The sequence below is a fragment of the Hyperolius riggenbachi genome, chromosome 5 (genome assembly GCF_040937935.1).
Source record: "Hyperolius riggenbachi isolate aHypRig1 chromosome 5, aHypRig1.pri, whole genome shotgun sequence".
Taxonomy (NCBI): domain Eukaryota; kingdom Metazoa; phylum Chordata; class Amphibia; order Anura; family Hyperoliidae; genus Hyperolius; species Hyperolius riggenbachi.
Window position 1 is genome coordinate 138,901,106 of NC_090650.1, and position 18,128 is coordinate 138,919,233.

Below are 18,128 nucleotides of genomic sequence, written 5' to 3' on the forward strand. Positions count from 1 at the left end.
AATTTCCTCTGAGACTGCCTTCCTTCGGGCCTCAGGTATGCGATAGGGTCGCACACAGACCCTTACTCCTGGCTCTGTAAAAATGTCATGTTTGATGACATTAGTGAGTCCAGGTAAGTCTGAAAACAGATCCTTATTTCTCTGCAGGAATTCTCTCACTTGTTGGGTCTGAGCTTTAGTCAAAGTGGTAGCTACCTGGATGCTGCTAGTGCTCCCTTGAGAATCAACTCGTGCACCTGCCAAAACAGCCACAGGCTCCCGATCTTTCCAGGGTTTCAATAGATTTATATGATAAACCTGGTAGGGTTTTCTTTTCCCGGGCTGGTGTACCTTATAATTAACTTCTCCAATTTTTTCAACAATTTCAAAAGGGCCTTGCCATCGAGCCAAAAACTTACTTTCCACGGTGGGAATGAGTACAGCGACTCTGTCACCCACCTGAAAGTGTCTTAGCTTCGCAGATCGATTGTACACTCTGCGCTGTGCGTCTTGAGCGTTTAACAAATGTTCTTTAACCAATGGCAGAACCCCTGAAATTCTCTCCTGCATTTGGGACACATGTTCCAACACACTTTTGTGTGGACTAACTTCACTCTCCCAGGCCTCTTTTACCACATCCAACAATCCCCGAGGTCTGCGACCGTACACCAGCTCAAACGGGGAAAACCCTGTAGATGCCTGTGGAACCTCCCTAATTGCAAATAATAATGCCGGAAGTAAATAATCCCAGTTCTTTCCATCTTTTTCCACCACCCGTTTCAACATTTGTTTTAGGGTCTTATTAAAACGCTCTACAAGGCCATCTGTCTGTGGATGATAGACGGACGTATGCAGTTGTTTTATTTGGAACAACCTACAAACGTCCGCCATCACCCTCGACATAAACGGTGTGCCCTGATCGGTGAGAATTTCCTTGGGAAACCCAGTCCTTGAGAACATCTGAAAAAGTTCTCGAGCAATCGCCTTGGACGTAGCCTTTCTCAAGGGAATAGCTTCCGGGTAACGGGTGGCATAATCAAGGATTACCAGTATGTACTGATGACCTCGAGCAGACTTTACCAAAGGGCCTACTAAATCCATAGCTATACGTTGAAATGGCACCTCAATGATGGGCAGGGGCACCAAAGGGCTACGAAAATGTGGGGCCGGAGCAGTCAACTGGCAAGTAGGACAGGTTACACAATATGTTTTTACCTCGGACTTCAAACCTGGCCAGTAAAAACGATCCATTACTCGGGCCTCAGTTTTCTCAGCCCCCAGGTGGCCTCCCAACACATCATTATGTGCCATGTCCAACACCATGCGCCTGTAAGGCTGAGGAACCAATAACTGTTCAGTCACCTCCTCTCGAACCTTGGCGACTCGATACAGCAGATCATTATTAAGGGCAAAATAGGGCCACCGCTCATCAGCCCCAGGCTCTTGAGGAACCCCATTAACAACAGTAATTTGTTCTCGGGCACGAGTTAGAGTGGGATCCCTCATCTGCGCAGTGCCAAACTGTTCCCGTGACACCTCTAAATCAGGCTGTACCGGCTGAGAGGAGTTATTCTCATCTTCCTCCCCTATCATAACCTGTAAAGGAGAGAAATCCCCCCCCTCAGAGTGCAACTCGACCTCTGTACTGGCATGTTCCCCATTCTTTTGATCATCAAGTACATTATCAGCATTATTACAATTAAGCTGGTCACAATCATCCTCTGGCATTTCAATAATAACATCATCATTATTATGTTGTATGTTTTTCACACTGCCACCATCGACTGGAGACAGGGGGAAAACACCAGACTGTCCCCGAAACTCTGGGCGTGCGAGGATTTCGGCCTTTAGCTTGTCATAGTTCACAGAATCAGCCGGAGCCAGATCATAATACGCCTTCTGGGGTTCTCCAGACAGAAAGGGGGCTATCAGGCCTGCCCACTTATCTTTCGGCCACCCCTCCCGCTCGGCAGTCCTCTCAAAGGTAGTAAGAAACGCTTCCACATCATCAGTGGGGGTCATCTTCTGGAGGAAATGGCTGGCTCGAGTGGTTGCCTGGTTGCTATGGGCAACCGCAGCTGACTCCCTTCCTGAAGCAAGCTGCTGCACTGCCTCGGCTAGTACCTTTGCCTGTACGGCAGCAGATTCTTGTAACGCCACCAGCTGGGCACCTGTGGAGCTTTGCTGAGTCGCCATGGCTGTCAGCTGCGCCTAAATGGTTTCCTGCTGAACTTGAGCGGCCTCTCTTAGGGCTGTCAGATGGGCCTCTGTGGTCTGTTGCTGCACCACCATGCTTTGCTGTAATTGGACTGTGGCCTGGGCCAGCTGATTCAACAGTCCCTCCATCTTTGAACAAGCACTGTCTCTTTAAATGTCAGTTTTCAAAAAAAAAAAAAATTTTTTTTTTCTGCCGTGCTGCTTGCCCGCATCCGAGCACCAGTTGTGACAGTTGGGGGGTAGCTCTGGGATCACAGCTAGCACGCAGGAGACAGAAACGTAAATGAAAGTCCAGTTTATTAAGGACTCAGCAGCAAACAAATGAACAAATATGCTTTCTCAGCAAACAAAAACTTTAAATAAGGTTTAGGCTTACATCCGCCTGTTGGAAGAGTCCACAGTCCATGACAAAGTCCACTGTTTTTAAATAATCCAACTTTGGGAAAACAGGTCTTTACGCAAAACACACAAACAGTAGCAGTCCTGGTGTTCACCAAGCTTCTCTCCAGCTAGCAGCTCACCTGCTCCATACATAAGACACCACGCCCCCTTCACAGAGCACTCTTATCCTGGCCTGACTGCTCCCAAAACCAGGAATGGACTGGGGTGGAACAGGAAGGCCCACCCAATTCCTTCCCTCCTGTTCCAGAGCATCGGGACCCTGCAACCCGAACACAACAGGGCAACCGATGGTTGCCAAAACTACCCCGTGCTCCTTCCCCAGTCCACACCTGCTTCCAGAAAGGACCCTTGTACAAAACAAGGGGCCACATATCTTCCATCCAGGACCCATCCCTTGAGTCCTGTACAATATATATATATATATATATATATATATATTTCTGCTACTAATGCCATACTAATCCTGCTACACTAATGTATATTTTTAAATATAAAATTAAGTATTATATTATGCAGGGGGTTGGTCTCAAAAGTAGGTGGGGTTATAAGAGGTCGCTTAACAGTATTTTCATTGTAATAGCCTCCCTCTTATAGCTTGCTCTAGTGGTCCCCCTCTTATCTATAGCTTTCCTTAGGGTCTAGTGGTAGTCTAGTTGTCCCCCCTTACAGCTTTCCCTGGTAGTCTCGTGGTCCCCCTCCCCCTTATAGCTTACCCTGACAGACTAATGGTCCCCCACACTCCTCTTATAGCTTACCTTGGTAGCCTAGTGAAATAATTGTTGCTTGTTTTCTACAACTGCACGATTTGAGTATTTGGCAGGAAAGTGTGACACTACCAGTTTTGACAGAGTTTGTATGACTAAGTGTGCATGAGCATCTGAACTCAGATTAACAAGGAAAACAATTGTCATCAAGTGTCATCAATCCTAACAATATATAAATCTGAACTGATGCGATTGCTTATGTCTCAACAAACATGGGGTTTCACTTTAAGACCATTTTAACATTTGAGGACTTACAATTGTCAAGCCGTTGGAGGGAGCCAAAGGATGCAGTGCACTGCTAGGAGAGCACAGTATGGTATTACAGTTGTTAGCCTTATCATATATGACTGAACCGTTGATCCATGATTGACTGGTATAAAGTTACTACACTTGATTAGAAAAGTTTGTATTGTTAAAAATACATTTTTTAACCTTTTCCTGCCTGCCTATGGATATAGCAACTTATTTCTGAACAGAACTGATGTAAGAAGGGACTGTTCTTGAAATGGCATGTAAACCTATGTATGTTTTGAAATATAATCACATTTGCTTCTTGTATTTCTTTGCCATGCCCTTGGTGTTTCATGGCTGTCCTGCTTAAACACTGAAGCAATTGGTTTTGAGAAGGCTGATTCTTCAGGGTCCAGTGCTTCCATGCTTTTCATTTGCAAAAGCCGCACATTTTAATGAAGTTGTTTCATCTGTGTTGCCAAACACTAGAATTTTGCTGCTTCAATTCTAATTATCTCAGTTGGCGATTGCTGTGTTTTATTAAAGCTGTCAAACGTACTGTTCATTAAATGCCCACGTTTGCGACATCTCTCCCACAAATAATATCAACTTGTTCTTTTGATGGATTGAGGGGAATGTATTTCCTCCTTAATCTCAGCAAAATGGGTTTACCAGTCTTAATGAATTCGTAAGTTACCGTGGACCCCTCGTGAGGTGAGTGCTGCATTAAAAGTGAAAAGAAGCTTTTTATAATTCAGCCTCACAAGTACACTGTATTAATCTGCTTACTTTGCTTGCTTTTTTCCCTTCATTTTCAATTTTAGGACATGAGACATTTTTCTTTTATAATTTTGATATGTACTGTAGGTGAAATTTAATTTTATAATATTTCTCTATCAGGATAGAGACTGACAAAGAGTTAATCATGAGGCTCCGTTTGTTTTTGTAAATGAGGTTGTACCAAGCACTTGAGAATTTTGATTAACAGCTTAAAGAGGAACTGCACTGAAAACGACATAATGAATAAAATTGCATATTTTTTACACTATTACTTCATAGATATTTTTTTTTAGTCAGTGTTTGCCCATAGTAAAATCTTTCCTCACTCTGATTTACACTTTGATATTAATCACAGCTTTGGTGCTGGCAGGTGCATCAGTGCGGAATGTTTGTTTACTGAGAGCTCCGAAGTCAGTAGAAATAATACCTGGCCTCCCAGAATGGTCTGGGGGGAAATTTTGCACAGCTAAACAGCCTAGGCTGTGATATACATAAATACACAGATGCATGTAATAAGTGTAAGATGTCTTTCCTGCCTATAGACCAACCAGAAGAAAAAGCAGGTCAGGGGTAGGATGAGTAAGTGGAAAAAATTTCCTTTTGCTTGTATTTTTTCATAAAAACCATGAGTTTGTTGTGAAAATCTGGGTCAAAAGTGTCTTAAAATTTTTTAAACCAAACCTGGCTACAGACTCTCTGGTGGGAACTTACTTTCTTTACTTAATGGCAATGCTGCTTGGATACCACTTTTCACTGTCTGGATCTAATTCGGATCCGGATACCCAGATATCCGATCCGGGTCGAATATCCGAGTTTAAAATTTTCCGATCCGAATCTGATATCCGACCTCAGTATCCGGACGGATTCGGATATCCGGATAGAGAACCGGATGTGACCTGAAAATGGCTTAAAATGCTTCCAAAAGTCTCTTTAAAGAGAATCTGTATTGTTAAAATCGCACAAAAGTAAACATACCAGTGCGTTAGGGGACATCTCCTATTACCCTCTGTCACAATTTCGCCGCTCCTTGCCGCATTAAAAGTGGTTAAAAACAGTTTTAAAAAGTTTGTTTATAAACAAACAAAATGGCCACTAAAACAGGAAGTAGGTTGATGTACAGTATGTCCACACATAGAAAATACATCCATACACAAGCAGGCTGTATACACCCTTCCTTTTGAATCTCAAGAGATCATTTGTGTGTTTCTTTCCCCCTGCAGCTCTCATGCACTGAAGTTTCAGGCTGCTCTTTTCTTCCTGCAAACAGCTTTGCCCTTGTCTGAATTTCCTCAGTATGTGAAAGCCCAGCCAGCTCAGAGGACGATTTATCCAGCTTGTAAAAGATAAGAGAGAAGAGAGAAGCTGCCCTAATCTAAATAATGCACAGGCAGTGTGCATAGAGGGGCCTGGAAGGGGGAGTTCATAGCAGAACCACAACACTGAAGAACTTGGCAGCCTTCCAGACACAGGCTGACAAGTCTGACAGGGGAAAGATACATTGATTTATTACAGAGACTGTGATAGTAGAAAGTGCTGTAGTAAGCCAGAACACATTAGAATAGCTTTTGAAACTTGTAGGATGATAAAAAACAGGATGCAATTTTTGTTACGGAGTCTCTTTAAATGGCAAAAACCCCTTTCGGGGGTCTCTCTCTCTCTCTCTCTCTCTCTCTGTCTCCCCCTCCCTCCCTCTCTACCTTTGAACGGGATTTTTGCCATTGAAGGTGATTTTGGCTTCTGCTCAGATATCTGAACTAACTATCCGCCCGGATTTCGGATTTCAGATGGGAAATCTGAGTTTGCTCAGATAGTCTATTTGGATTCTAAAAAATATCCGAATTGCTATTCAAGGTTCGGATAGTGGAAAAAGTTTGGATTATCTGGGTAGTTTGGATATCCGAAATCTTGCTGAGCACAACTACTTAATGGGAACCTGAAGTGAGAGGTTTACAGAGGCTGCCATCTTCAGAATATACTTATCAATGCTAGTTGCCTGACTTCCATATTGATGCTTGCCTCAAAACCAACTAAAGCCAAAAGCTCAGCATGAATGCCAGGCAACTGGCATTATTTACAAAGGACTGAAGATGGCAGCCCCTGTATTCCTTTCACTTCAGGTTCACGTCAAAGACAGTCACACGATTTGATGACCAGTCACTGGAAGCTTTGATCATTAGAAAGAGGCGAATCTTTACTTGAGAAAGCACAATGTGATTGGTTAGCCATTTTCAGAAATTGAGTGATGGACATATATTGCACTATACATTGATAGTAAAATAGTGTGGGTATATCATATGTCGTTGCTGTGCCTCTTTGAAATACGGGGTCAGAACCCAGACATTAGCCATCTCCTGCTGGAAATACAGACTAACCAGCAAGCTCATGGTGAACCAGAACTCGTTGGGGTGTGTAAGGGGCTACAATGGTCCTAAAAGCCCTCTTACTAAAATGGTATGGAAAGCAAAAGTTTGCTTTCTTAAAACAGAAAGTATTTGCGATAATTCAGGTTGGAGTGAGCTTGAGATGTCTCCCAGTGCATCACTGCTGAAATATGCAAATTAACCATTGTCGTCCTTAGAAGCTAAACACACCTCCAGATCTGCTGGAATGCAATGATGTGTCAGCTATACTTGTACAGAGCCATAATAATCCAGCATGCAACCGCTGGAAACTGTTACACCTGTAGCCTGAAATCTTCTCAGAGATTTGATCTGTGCCTGTCTCCTAGCAGTCTGAACAGAAGCCTCACCCACAAAACCTGCGGCAAACTCACAATTCAGATTTCTCTCGTGTTCAGGATTTTTAGTCGCCAGTCATGCAACATTCTAGACATAAAAGCGTTAGAGCACTCTGACAACTAAGCTGTTAGTATTTTTATGTCTGTGCTCGGAGATGGGCTTAAAAGAATAAAATAATGTTTGTTATGGAACAGTTGTTTGAAAGTGTTTTTGTTCGAATTCTGTAGCCTAATTGCAAGGTAATTTGTGTTCCATACTTCAGTGTGATTTGGATAATGCATTTGTCTTGAGAGACAAATTAATGATACTGTCAGAAGGCACTTTGCACAGACAGTGTAGTCTATCGTTTATCAAGGCAACGGCATGTACAGCCTAATAGCGTCATCTTTTGTTTTTATATAGATAAACTTTAATACCTTTTATTTCATTTGTTATGTGGTGCTCAGACACGGATAAAAGGTATTGTCTTGTCTGTGTTTATAAATAAATCTCCTTCCCTACATGCTTTACAAATAATTACACTCTCTGATGCAAGGTACTAAAAAAATCATTAATCTTCCTCAAAATGTAAACATGTTTGCAATAAATTTGCTGCCTTATAAAGGACAGATTTTATGCACATCTGGCAATCGGAATGCATGTCCGTCAGCCGAGCCACCCTTTTGTAAAGCTCTGATTCATCATCACATAGACGTACAAGCACTTTGGCTGTGTTGTGTGCTCACTGTCTTTATGTTGTTTATTACAGACGCATCAAGATAATGTGCTGGGAAATGTAATTCAAAATGTGATCTCTTTATTGCACAACATGGTGGCACACAAAGACGTAAACATGAAGCTTCTCTATGAACAAGGTGGGTTTTTTTCTGAAGTAACATGTATTGTTGTAATTATCTAATTAAATCGTTACTGGAAATAATAACCATTTTGAAAGTAAATAACAGCAAGCCACCTGCAGTGCCCACATGGTGCTAGAATATGTGTTAGTAGAAACCATTGTCTGCTTTTGTTAACTGTATTTGATCATGAATTTAACAACAAAATTATGGTTTCATTGCTTTAAAGCAAACCCGTAATGTGCATTACAAGTCTGCATATTTTTATTATTGTTAATTTATATTGTGCCAACATCTTTCATTTTTCGTTGTGTTGTACCAATTAATAAAGAAAAAAAATAGAAATATATTGCATAGAAACTTGTGAAAAAGAGAAAGAGATACTATTGATCCCTCTTGACTTTTCAAAAATGTATCAATTATAACTTCAGAAATCTATTTTCAGAACAAAGTGCACATCCTTATTATATCCTCTCACTCATATTACGGTATATAGAAAACAATGGGAATACAGAAATAATACAGTTCTACAGAACACTTTATACAAAGTGTAGTATATAAAGATTGGACATTTGGTAAATAGAGCTCTACCAACATATAATAAGGGAGACAGGGCCCTTCCCTTACAAGCTTCCAGTCTAAAAGGATACTTGGTGGGCATCAGAGAAGGAGTGTTGATAAGCTGTGTATATGCAATGAATTCTGTACTTTATGTATAGCTTTGCTGGAAGCAGTGGTCAACCAGTAACTCTATACAATGGCTTGTAACGATTGTGGAACTTTCTCCGTGATCAGCGCACAACGCGTGCGCTGACACGGCAGAAATCCTCCACAAGTGTGTAATTGCAGGCACCCAGCAAAAGGTGCTACGCACCTGTAGAGGGAAATTCCTGTCGGCAGATGGCGCTGGGGAGTGCAGAGGAACCAATCCTCTGTACCTCCACAAATGCCAGACAGAAATTGTAGGAAGCGCAGAACGCAGTCGCAAGATAGGCGATTGCAAATGAAAATGAGCAAAGGGACAGGTTGTGTGTGTGTGCGCCAATCCAGTCGCCACCCCGCGACCGCGCACACACAACAGCAGATATGAAATAGGAACGCGATCGCGAGAGGTGCGATCGCCAGACGTGACACAAGGCAGATCAGAATAGAATACGAGGGTAGCAAAGGCACAGCAAATAAAACAATGAGGAGATACGGAAAACAACAAACGCTAGCTAACCGCGAACACCGCACTCATTCGCAACAGTGCACGCGGTTATGCGCGGTCTCCACGTGATAAGCACAGTAGAGACAAGCACGCCTAACTAACCATTAACAGACAAACATGAAACAGAGGACGCGAGCGCTTGCTTAACGGTTACCTCACCGAGCCTCCAGCAAGCGTAGCAGACAAGACAGACACACGAAAACAGGGACAAGCGAGAGATAGGATCCACAGCACTAGCGAAAAGTGGCTAGCGCGATCCAGGTACAGAGTAGCAGAACAGAAGGATCCCCAGCGCTAGCGAAAAGTGGCCAGCGCGGTCCCAGAAGACAGAACAGAAGGATCCCCAGCGCTAGCGAAAAGTAGCTAGCGCGATCCCAGGAGACAGAACAGAAGGATCCCCAGCGCTAGCGAAAAGTAGCTAGCGCGATCCCAGGAGACAGAACAGAAGAGATAGCTGGTAGCAACCGCTGCACCAGCTATACTCCAAGAACAGAGATCAGAACCATTTCCTGTCGACCACCGTAGGGACAGGACAATGGCAACAGGCAAGACAAGACAGAACAGGCAATACAGATAATACAATCTAACTGCACTAGGGAAATCTGCCTAGCGCAGATTCAGGAATTACTCTAAGCTGATGTTCAAACAGAGAGCAAGGCTGACACCCCACCAGGAGTGTTACATAGGACGAAATCCTTATGACCAGCGAAGCATTGTGGGAAAGACATAGTACTTATAGTACACACCTCCAATGAATGTGGCCAGGCAATTTGCATGACAACGTATGCAAATTCCTCTGCAAGCACAAGCTGCAAAACTGACAGAAGCTCTTCTTTCCAGAGTCCTGCAGCATGCAAACCTACACAATGGTCAAAGGGCTGCCTGCCTGCACAGGCAGCTGAGCAAATCATCACATGGCTTAGGTCAGCTTGTATGCTTGCCCGAAGTGTGGTTTTTTTAAGGTTGCATTAGAAAATAAATGTGCAAGGTATGCTGAGTTTCCTAATTATACAGCCTAATATACCCATATTCTAGCAAGCACCCTTTAGAGCCAGCCAGATTGCCCACCAGTTGACTTGTGCTGAGAGAATGAGTTTGTTCATTTTGAATGAGGGAGTCAGCTTGAGTAATCTGATCTTTCTGCTATTCAGGCCTGTTACAGACCAGCAGTTGTTGAATAAACCTACGTATAGGTAGGGTTCTTGATGGAAGCAACCTGGAAATTATAAAAAGGAAATACCTTTATTAAATATTTTATATTTGGTGGATTTAATAATAAAAATAATAATTCTGAATATAAGAATTTAAGAAAATTATAAGCATAAAACTATATGTTACTTTTAAGTGCGTATTTTCTAAAGTTAACAGCACACAAAAAATGTGAGACCACTAGAAAATAAGTGATGCAGCAAGCCTGGGCTGGATTGGTAGAAAAAGTTTGCACTCACCTGGGTAACAATAATTATAGCAGGGGTATGAGAAAGTATAGGGACTTTTACATTTGTGATAATTTAGTTTTGTGTTCACAACCTCAGCAGGAATGAGTCTTTATTCAGTATAGGACAGCCTGGATTTATTTTAAAAATATTTCCACCCCAGTCACATACCTACTACATTATTGATATGTCAGCAATCCCTGCTGTATTTTGATAAGACCTAGGAAGAGGTGGCAAACGGCTGCCACCTAATAATAAACAAGTTGTTTTAAAAATAGTCCTCGACAGGCTTAGTTAATCAACCCCTTTGTCTGAACAGGCACCGAAAACTGCAATTCACAAATTACTCACCGTTTCATAACCATGGGAATTTCGTTGGTAGAACTTTATATTATTTGTAAATAAAATATATTGTGACAATCATCATACACATCAGCTAAAGTAAGCGGGGTGGAGATGCACTTCGTACAGGGTAGCCAATAAAGCCATTGGGTGCTTAGACAATGGTTTCTGAATAAACCCATCATGTTGTTCTATCATTCACATCTCTTCAGTTTAGTAACAGGAAGTTGTATAAGTGGTTTACTCAGAGCAGAATTATCCCCCAGGCAACCTAGGCAGGTGCTTGGGGTCCAGTGGGTATCAAGGAACCCACCTACCACCTTCTTTGACCTCTCTTTGCTCAAACTTACCAAAAGGACCACAAGGGGACTCAAAATCTACTACCTTTCCTAGGCCCCCATTACATCTTAATCCATCTCTGGGTTTAGTTCACTATAGGTGTTTTTCTTAAATCCAACTTAGTAGTGAGGAAAGAATCATTTTGGATTTATACTGTTTTGCTTCTTTTTCCTGGGGCTTTGGCCTGAAGGACAAGAATTAAGGGACTTCAACAAAAATGGAACAGGTTTGTAATTCTTCACTATTCCATGCAAAATAAATTAGTTTAAAAAAGGCTTTAACTTGTTGCTGTCTAAAGGCCTGTACCCACATCGTGTTTTTTCAGACGATTTTCCCAACGACCGGTAGTTTTTTGAGCACCGAGCGGTTGTTTCCGCGATCTTGCAATGTGGGTATAGGCAAGCGATCATGCGGATGATGTTTAGGGACGCAGCAAAAATGACCCTCACAGCTGATTGGAACTTTTAAAATTCCTAACAACTCAAGCAAAGCACCGCGATTGCTTGACTTCCTGTTCACCCACGTCGTGTGACGTTGGGCATACCCATCGGCAGGAAAATGGATTGGGAAAAGCTCATCATCATGGGACGTCGCTGTGATCCATCTTCCTTCGTCGTGAGGTGAGTATTGAGCTTTGGTCTGTAGGAGAGATTTACTCATCCAGTCACGACAAGGGAGTAAGTAAATGTTTCCTAGATGGGAACACAGACTGCAACAAATGTTCCACAGATTTTCAAACTCCTTTCCACACTTAGCAAACTATTTGTTTCCTAGAGTTGGGCTATAATATTCATATGTGAGCATTTAACAGTGTGATAACTAGGAAAATCATTTAGTCTTTTTATAGAGTAAACTTTATGCAGTTACTCATACTTCCGAAACATTTCATGTCATGTATATGAGATCAGCTCATTTATTTTCAGTTAAATCATTTTTAGCAGTCTTGCTGGATCATATGTTGTATATTTCTCTAAGGATTAGGCATTTACTTATTAATAGTGAAACTTCAGGAAGGAAAGGATGTGTTCGCATAAATGTAAAGTGACAGCTCTTGTCAAGTCACACATACAGCCATTTCCCATGTCATTTAGTCCCTATAGATGTAAAAATGATACATGATGATAGGGATATAAAACTGCATTTTTATTACTTCTCAACTGTATCTATTCACACTGCGTCCATAAAGATGAATATTTGTCACAATAAAATGACTTTCAGATATAAATGATGCTTTATTAGTAGTCTTCATCCTATTCATCAATGTTATGTACAGAACTGTGATAAAGAGCTTCTTAGCAGAAAGAAGGAAAAAGAAAATTTGAACAGGGTAACAGGTAAACAATACTGTATTTAAAAGTATACTGGTAGAAAATTGTCTTTTACGCACTTTTTCCATGTGACTGACTTTTTTTTACATAATTATACACTTTGCTAGGTTGATAAATTAATGCACAATAAACAAATAACAGATACCTTCGCGGGACCCCCAGTATTTGAGTAGCTTTACCATTGCTACGACAATACGTCTTACTGACGTGCTTTACCGTTATTAACGCGTGTTACTATAGCAACGGCTACGCTACTCAAGCACGGCGATGTTGTGCACCAACCCCTTAGAAGCTGACATCGGCATTCAGGCTAGGTTCACAGTGGTCAGTTGTATATCGCATGCGTTATAATGTGTATATCGCATGCGTTATGAGTGTGAACTGCAGTGGAGACTGGACATAGATTTTAATGTATAGCCTTCATGCAGAAAGTTAGGATAACGTGGTCAGTTACAACGCAGTTCTGTGAACAGCCCCATAGAATTGTATGGGCAGTGAGTTAACATGCAGAATTATTCTGCAATGTAACTGAGCACTGTGAACAGGGCCTTAGACGAAGTGCTGATAACATAATGCAATGGGATCTGCAGGTTTTTTTTAATTTATTTTATCATGAACTTGTTCAGAGGAGGTTCAGGCAATCTATGGGGTGCTTTCTGAGAGGCTAGATTTATTTTTTAGTTTCTAGTCTTTTGCTAGAGCAGGAATACTGAAGAGAATGTTCCTTGCTGGACTTGTCAGATGTTTAAGCAAATCTGAACTAAAAATAAACTGATGAAATAAATAATTGTATCTACCCTACTCATAAAAATAACTTTTTCTTTTTTTAATCCCCCAGCTTTATTTTCTGTTTAAAAGTTAAAAAAGTAGGTTTAATGTTTTATTGTCTCAGCTGAATAGCAGTTTTTTAAACAGTCTGACATAGTCCAGAGCCACAATCTATGGACTATTTACTTTTTTTATGCACTTTCTTCACTCAAAAGCTGTTACTTGCTGTCCAGATTGCTCTGCGGTGCGTATCCGGACTGCATGCTGCAGATGTCTGCATCAAGCTGACGAATCTCTATAGCCGTGCATGGCTTAGCTCAGTAATTCACGCTGCAGCTGAATCAGAAACGGCTATGGCTCCTAGGGGATATGAGGCCCCTCATGCAAGCGGTTTATGGCTGTATTTACAGTAGTTACCAGTGAGTGTTACTCTATTTGACTAGGTCAACTGAGAGACTGTTAGTTGCTTACCTGAATAACCCTTTTTATGAGAAAAAGAAAAAAAATTAACTCAGCTTTGTTATATGCAGGAATGACACTGGACATATAAATTCCATCATCTCACGTCTTCAGGTATCCTTTAGGATTCAATTGTTATAACTTGGACATTCTTCCACTGCACTTTACAGAGCACAGTGAACCACCTATGTCTGCTCCTGTCAACAAAGAGACTCATAATCCAATGTCCCTACCATTCTCATACATGTATTAATTGTCCAGCCCATTCAATCACTTTGACCACAGCTGCATAAACTGTATTGCCCTCAAAGGGAACCTTAACTGAGAGGGATATGGATGTTTCCTTTTAAACAATACCAGTTGCTTGGCAGCCTTGCTGGTCTCTTTGACTGCAGTAGTGGCTGAATTACACACCTGAAACAAGCATGCAGCTAATCCAGTCTGACTTAAGTCAGAGCACCTGATATGCATGCTTGTTGAGGGGCTGTGGCTACAAGTATTAGAGACACAGGGTCAGCAGGAGAGTCAGGCAACTGGTATTATTTTAAAAAGAAAAATCCATATCCTTCTCAGTTTAGGTTCCCTTTAACATAGCTGATCAGTAAACTTTTGATTGAATTCAAACAGTTTATCACTCTAAGGGCTTGATTCACTAAACCGTGATAACTCATATATCACACCTTATCAAAGATATAACACGTAGCGCTCGCTATGCTACTCTGATAAGATGTGTTAACTTTGATAAGGTGTGATATCTTTGATAAGGTGTGATATTTGAGTTATCACGGTTTAGTGAATAAATCCCCAAGTGTGATCAGATATGTTGGAAATTTTCTTTATGAGTGGGTGAGGGTGGAACGGCAAGGGAATCAATGGATGCATAGCATTGCAGTGTATGTAGTGATACAAAATTAGCAGATCAATTCATATTTAATAGATTCCTGCTAATGATCATTAAGTATGCAGTGTGAAAAGAATCGATCAGTATTCAATCAATTTCCAATCAGGTTAGGGTAAATTGGTCTTCCATATTAGGCCATTTTCAATACATGCATATATACAGTACTGACCAAAAGTTTGGACACACCTCATTCAAAGAGTTTTCTTTATTTTCATTACTATGAACATTGTAGATTCACACTGAAGGCATCCAAACTAAGAATTAACACATGTGGAAGTATAGTACATAACCAAAGAGTGTGAAACAACTAAAAATATGTCATATTCTAGGTTCTTCAAAGTAGCCACCTTTTGCTTTGATTACTGTTTTGCATACTCTTGGCTAAAGAACACAAGGAATGGACATTAGACCAGTGGAAATCTGTGCTTTGGTCCGTTCACCTTTTCTGCATCGCACAAAGACACGGTGGTTGGAACCAAAAATCTCAAATTTGGATTCATTAGACCAAAGCACAGATTTCCAGATTTCCACTGGTCTAATGTCCATTCCTTGTCTCTACATGCCTGGTTCCCACCGTGAAGCATGGAGGAGGAGATGTGATGGTGTGGGGGTGCTTTGCTGGTGACACTGTTGGGGATTTATTCAAAATTGAAGGCATACTGAACCAGCATGGCTACCACAGCATGTTGCAGCGGCATGCTATTCCATCTGGTTTGCGTTTAGTTGGACCATAATTTATTTTTCAACAGGACAATGACCCCCAAACACACCTCCAGGCTGTGTAAGGGCTATTTGACCAGGAAGAAGTGTGATGGGGTACTGCGCCAAATGATCTTGCCTCCACAGTCACCAGACCTGAACCCAATCAAGATGGTTTGGGGTCAGCAGAGTCAAGGCAAAAGGGCCAACAAGTGCTAAGCATCTCTGGGAACTCCTTCAAGACTGCTGGAAGACTATTCCAGGTGACTACCTCTTGAAACTTAGAGAATGCCAAGAGTGTGCAAAGCAGTAATCAAAGCAAAAGGCGGCTACTTTGAAGAACCTAGAATATGACATATTTTCAGTTGTTTCATACTTTTTGGTTATGTACTATACTTCAATGTGTGTTAATTCATAGTTTGGATGCCTTCAGTGTGAATCTACAATGTTCATAATTATGAAAATAAAGGAAACTCTTTGAATGAGAAGGGTTGTCCAAACTTTTGGTCTGTACTGTATATATACAAGGTTTTTATTTTTAGCAGGCGCTAACTAAAGCAGGAGATTGCTAAAGCATTCCTAGTGGCATGAGTACAACTATTGGCATTCCTTTAGCAAACAGTCTTAGGTAGATGTTTTTCTTGTCTAGTTCTTATATCGAAAGAGCTGAATGGTCTCTTGCTGGCATCATGATGAAATTCTTTTTTTTTTTTTTTTTTTTGCCAAATGCAAAATGCAAAAAAACGGTGTTATGGTCAGATGAGACCAAAACTAAACTGTTTGGCCTCTGCACCAAATGGTATATCTGGTGGAAAGCCAATACAGCTTACTATATATATACCGCACTGCACAAATCAGTACTCATATGACCCTGCGGCAGAGTGCGCTGAGAGGGTCATATGTATAGGACCACCCCCCACTCAGTAAGGTACTCCTCCGTGCTGGACAGGAAGTATGTCAGTGGGATTCCCCTCGATTCACGAATGTGCCCCATGCCACACCGCGCTCTGTTGTTCATGCTTACTGCGTCACCATAGACTTGCATTACTGCATAATTGCACAGTGAGCACAGATCATGCAGTAGCCCATGGATGACTTTGCGGCGGCTATGCGGCGAATTAACTATTTGTGGCGCATTGCATGAGTGTGAAAACACCTCCAAAGACCTTCATTGACTTAGTTGCCTCTTGAGGTAAATTCTCTTACACAACCCCACAGTGAAAAAGGAGCCTGAATTTGAACAGTTCTGTAAAGAAGAATTGGCAAATATTGCAAAGATGGAAAAAAGTAATCAGACTAAGGCTGTGTTTTAAAAGAAAACCAGAGACGATATAAAATAAGTTTTATACATACCAGGGGCTTCCTCCAGTCCCATGCGCATTGATCGCTCGCATGCCGCTGTCCTCCGCCTTCTGTATCACCGGTACCGGGTCCCGTAACTTCAACCAGTCTCGGCCAGTCTGCACAAGAGAAGTGCGCCCTCTACGTATGGTATGCATAAAACTTTTATTTTTTATAGTCTCTGGTTTCCTTTAACCTTTTTGGGAACCGCCTCATGTAAATCCTGCGCTGCACTTGTGGCTGTCTAAGCCTGATGCGGCGTAGGATTTACACCTCCTGCCATTTCCGCTCCTGATGCGATCACCCAAGAGGGGAGATTAAGCTGTCATATGACAGGTGACATCTCTCCTCAGTGATCAGGAGCTATCGCCATTGACTCCTGATCACATCACTACGATCGCCGGCAGATCGTAGTAATCACTTTTAGAGCTGCGGTGGTAGGGGGGAAGACGAGGATCCACTCCGGCGATCCCCTCTGCTCTGGCCGGCATAGCCCACTCGCTCTGACGTAAGTGTTGGGTCCCGGCTTGATGACATCATCAAGCCGCGACCCGCAACTTAGCGTCAGTGTGAGCGAGGATGCCGGAGGGGTCTACAGCTGTTCATCGCTGGAGCCTGGAAGGTGAGTAAAGGCTGCAGGCTATACGAGGGACACCTGGCCACACAGGGGACACCATACCTATCCAGCCATACTGGGGATCCAGCTGCTTGACCCCCCCTCCCGAAATGCACCCCCCCCCCCCCCCCCCCGCATGTAAAATGGCCTGGTCCTTAAAATTAAGAGGGGTTAGGCAGCCGGTCCCCAAAGGGTTAAGTAAAAGGTTGTTCTTCAAAGTACTTTTTTTTTTCCTTTTTTTTTACTAATCCTTTTTCTGGACTGTTGCGGTTATATTGTTCATTTGGCTGTTATGAATAATCTAATTCATATACTGTATTTCAATATAATATATACATGTTAATTGAAATATATTCAAAATGCATTAAACCAGCTAGGTAACGTTTAGATATACATGATTTTATCAGGCAAGTAGCTCAGAAAAGTTTACAGTTAGAAGCATACTACAACCAGAAGACTAGCAGTTTTTAAAATGTAGTCAAGAATGAGAGCGATTATATTTCTACTGTGACATTTGCATTTTAATGAGTAGATGACTAGAAGAGACTTTGACATCTCAGAAAAAAAAGTAGGGACGAGAGCGGGCTGGACACTGCTGATCGTTTTCCACAATTCAGAGTACCACAAGGGTGGGAAGCGTTATATCCAGAGAGGGTCCTATACTGGCATGGGACCCTCCTGATGTAAGTTTTTTGTCACTTTTTATTGGTGTGCCTTGCATGGAGGAATAAAACTTGTTTTA

The 18,128-nt window shown here is 41.9% G+C and overlaps 1 protein-coding gene across 3 annotated transcripts in view; it reads left to right on the forward strand.

Moving 5' to 3' along the window:
- The window catches only part of ULK4 (unc-51 like kinase 4), an 892,004-nt gene that overhangs the window by 630,526 nt on the left and 243,350 nt on the right, over positions 1-18,128 (forward strand). For all 3 annotated transcript variants that reach the window (XM_068236316.1, XM_068236315.1, XM_068236317.1), the window contains one exon: positions 7,860-7,965. In XM_068236316.1, coding sequence (XP_068092417.1) covers positions 7,860-7,965 — 106 coding nt within the window. The remainder of the gene's footprint in view (positions 1-7,859; positions 7,966-18,128) is intronic.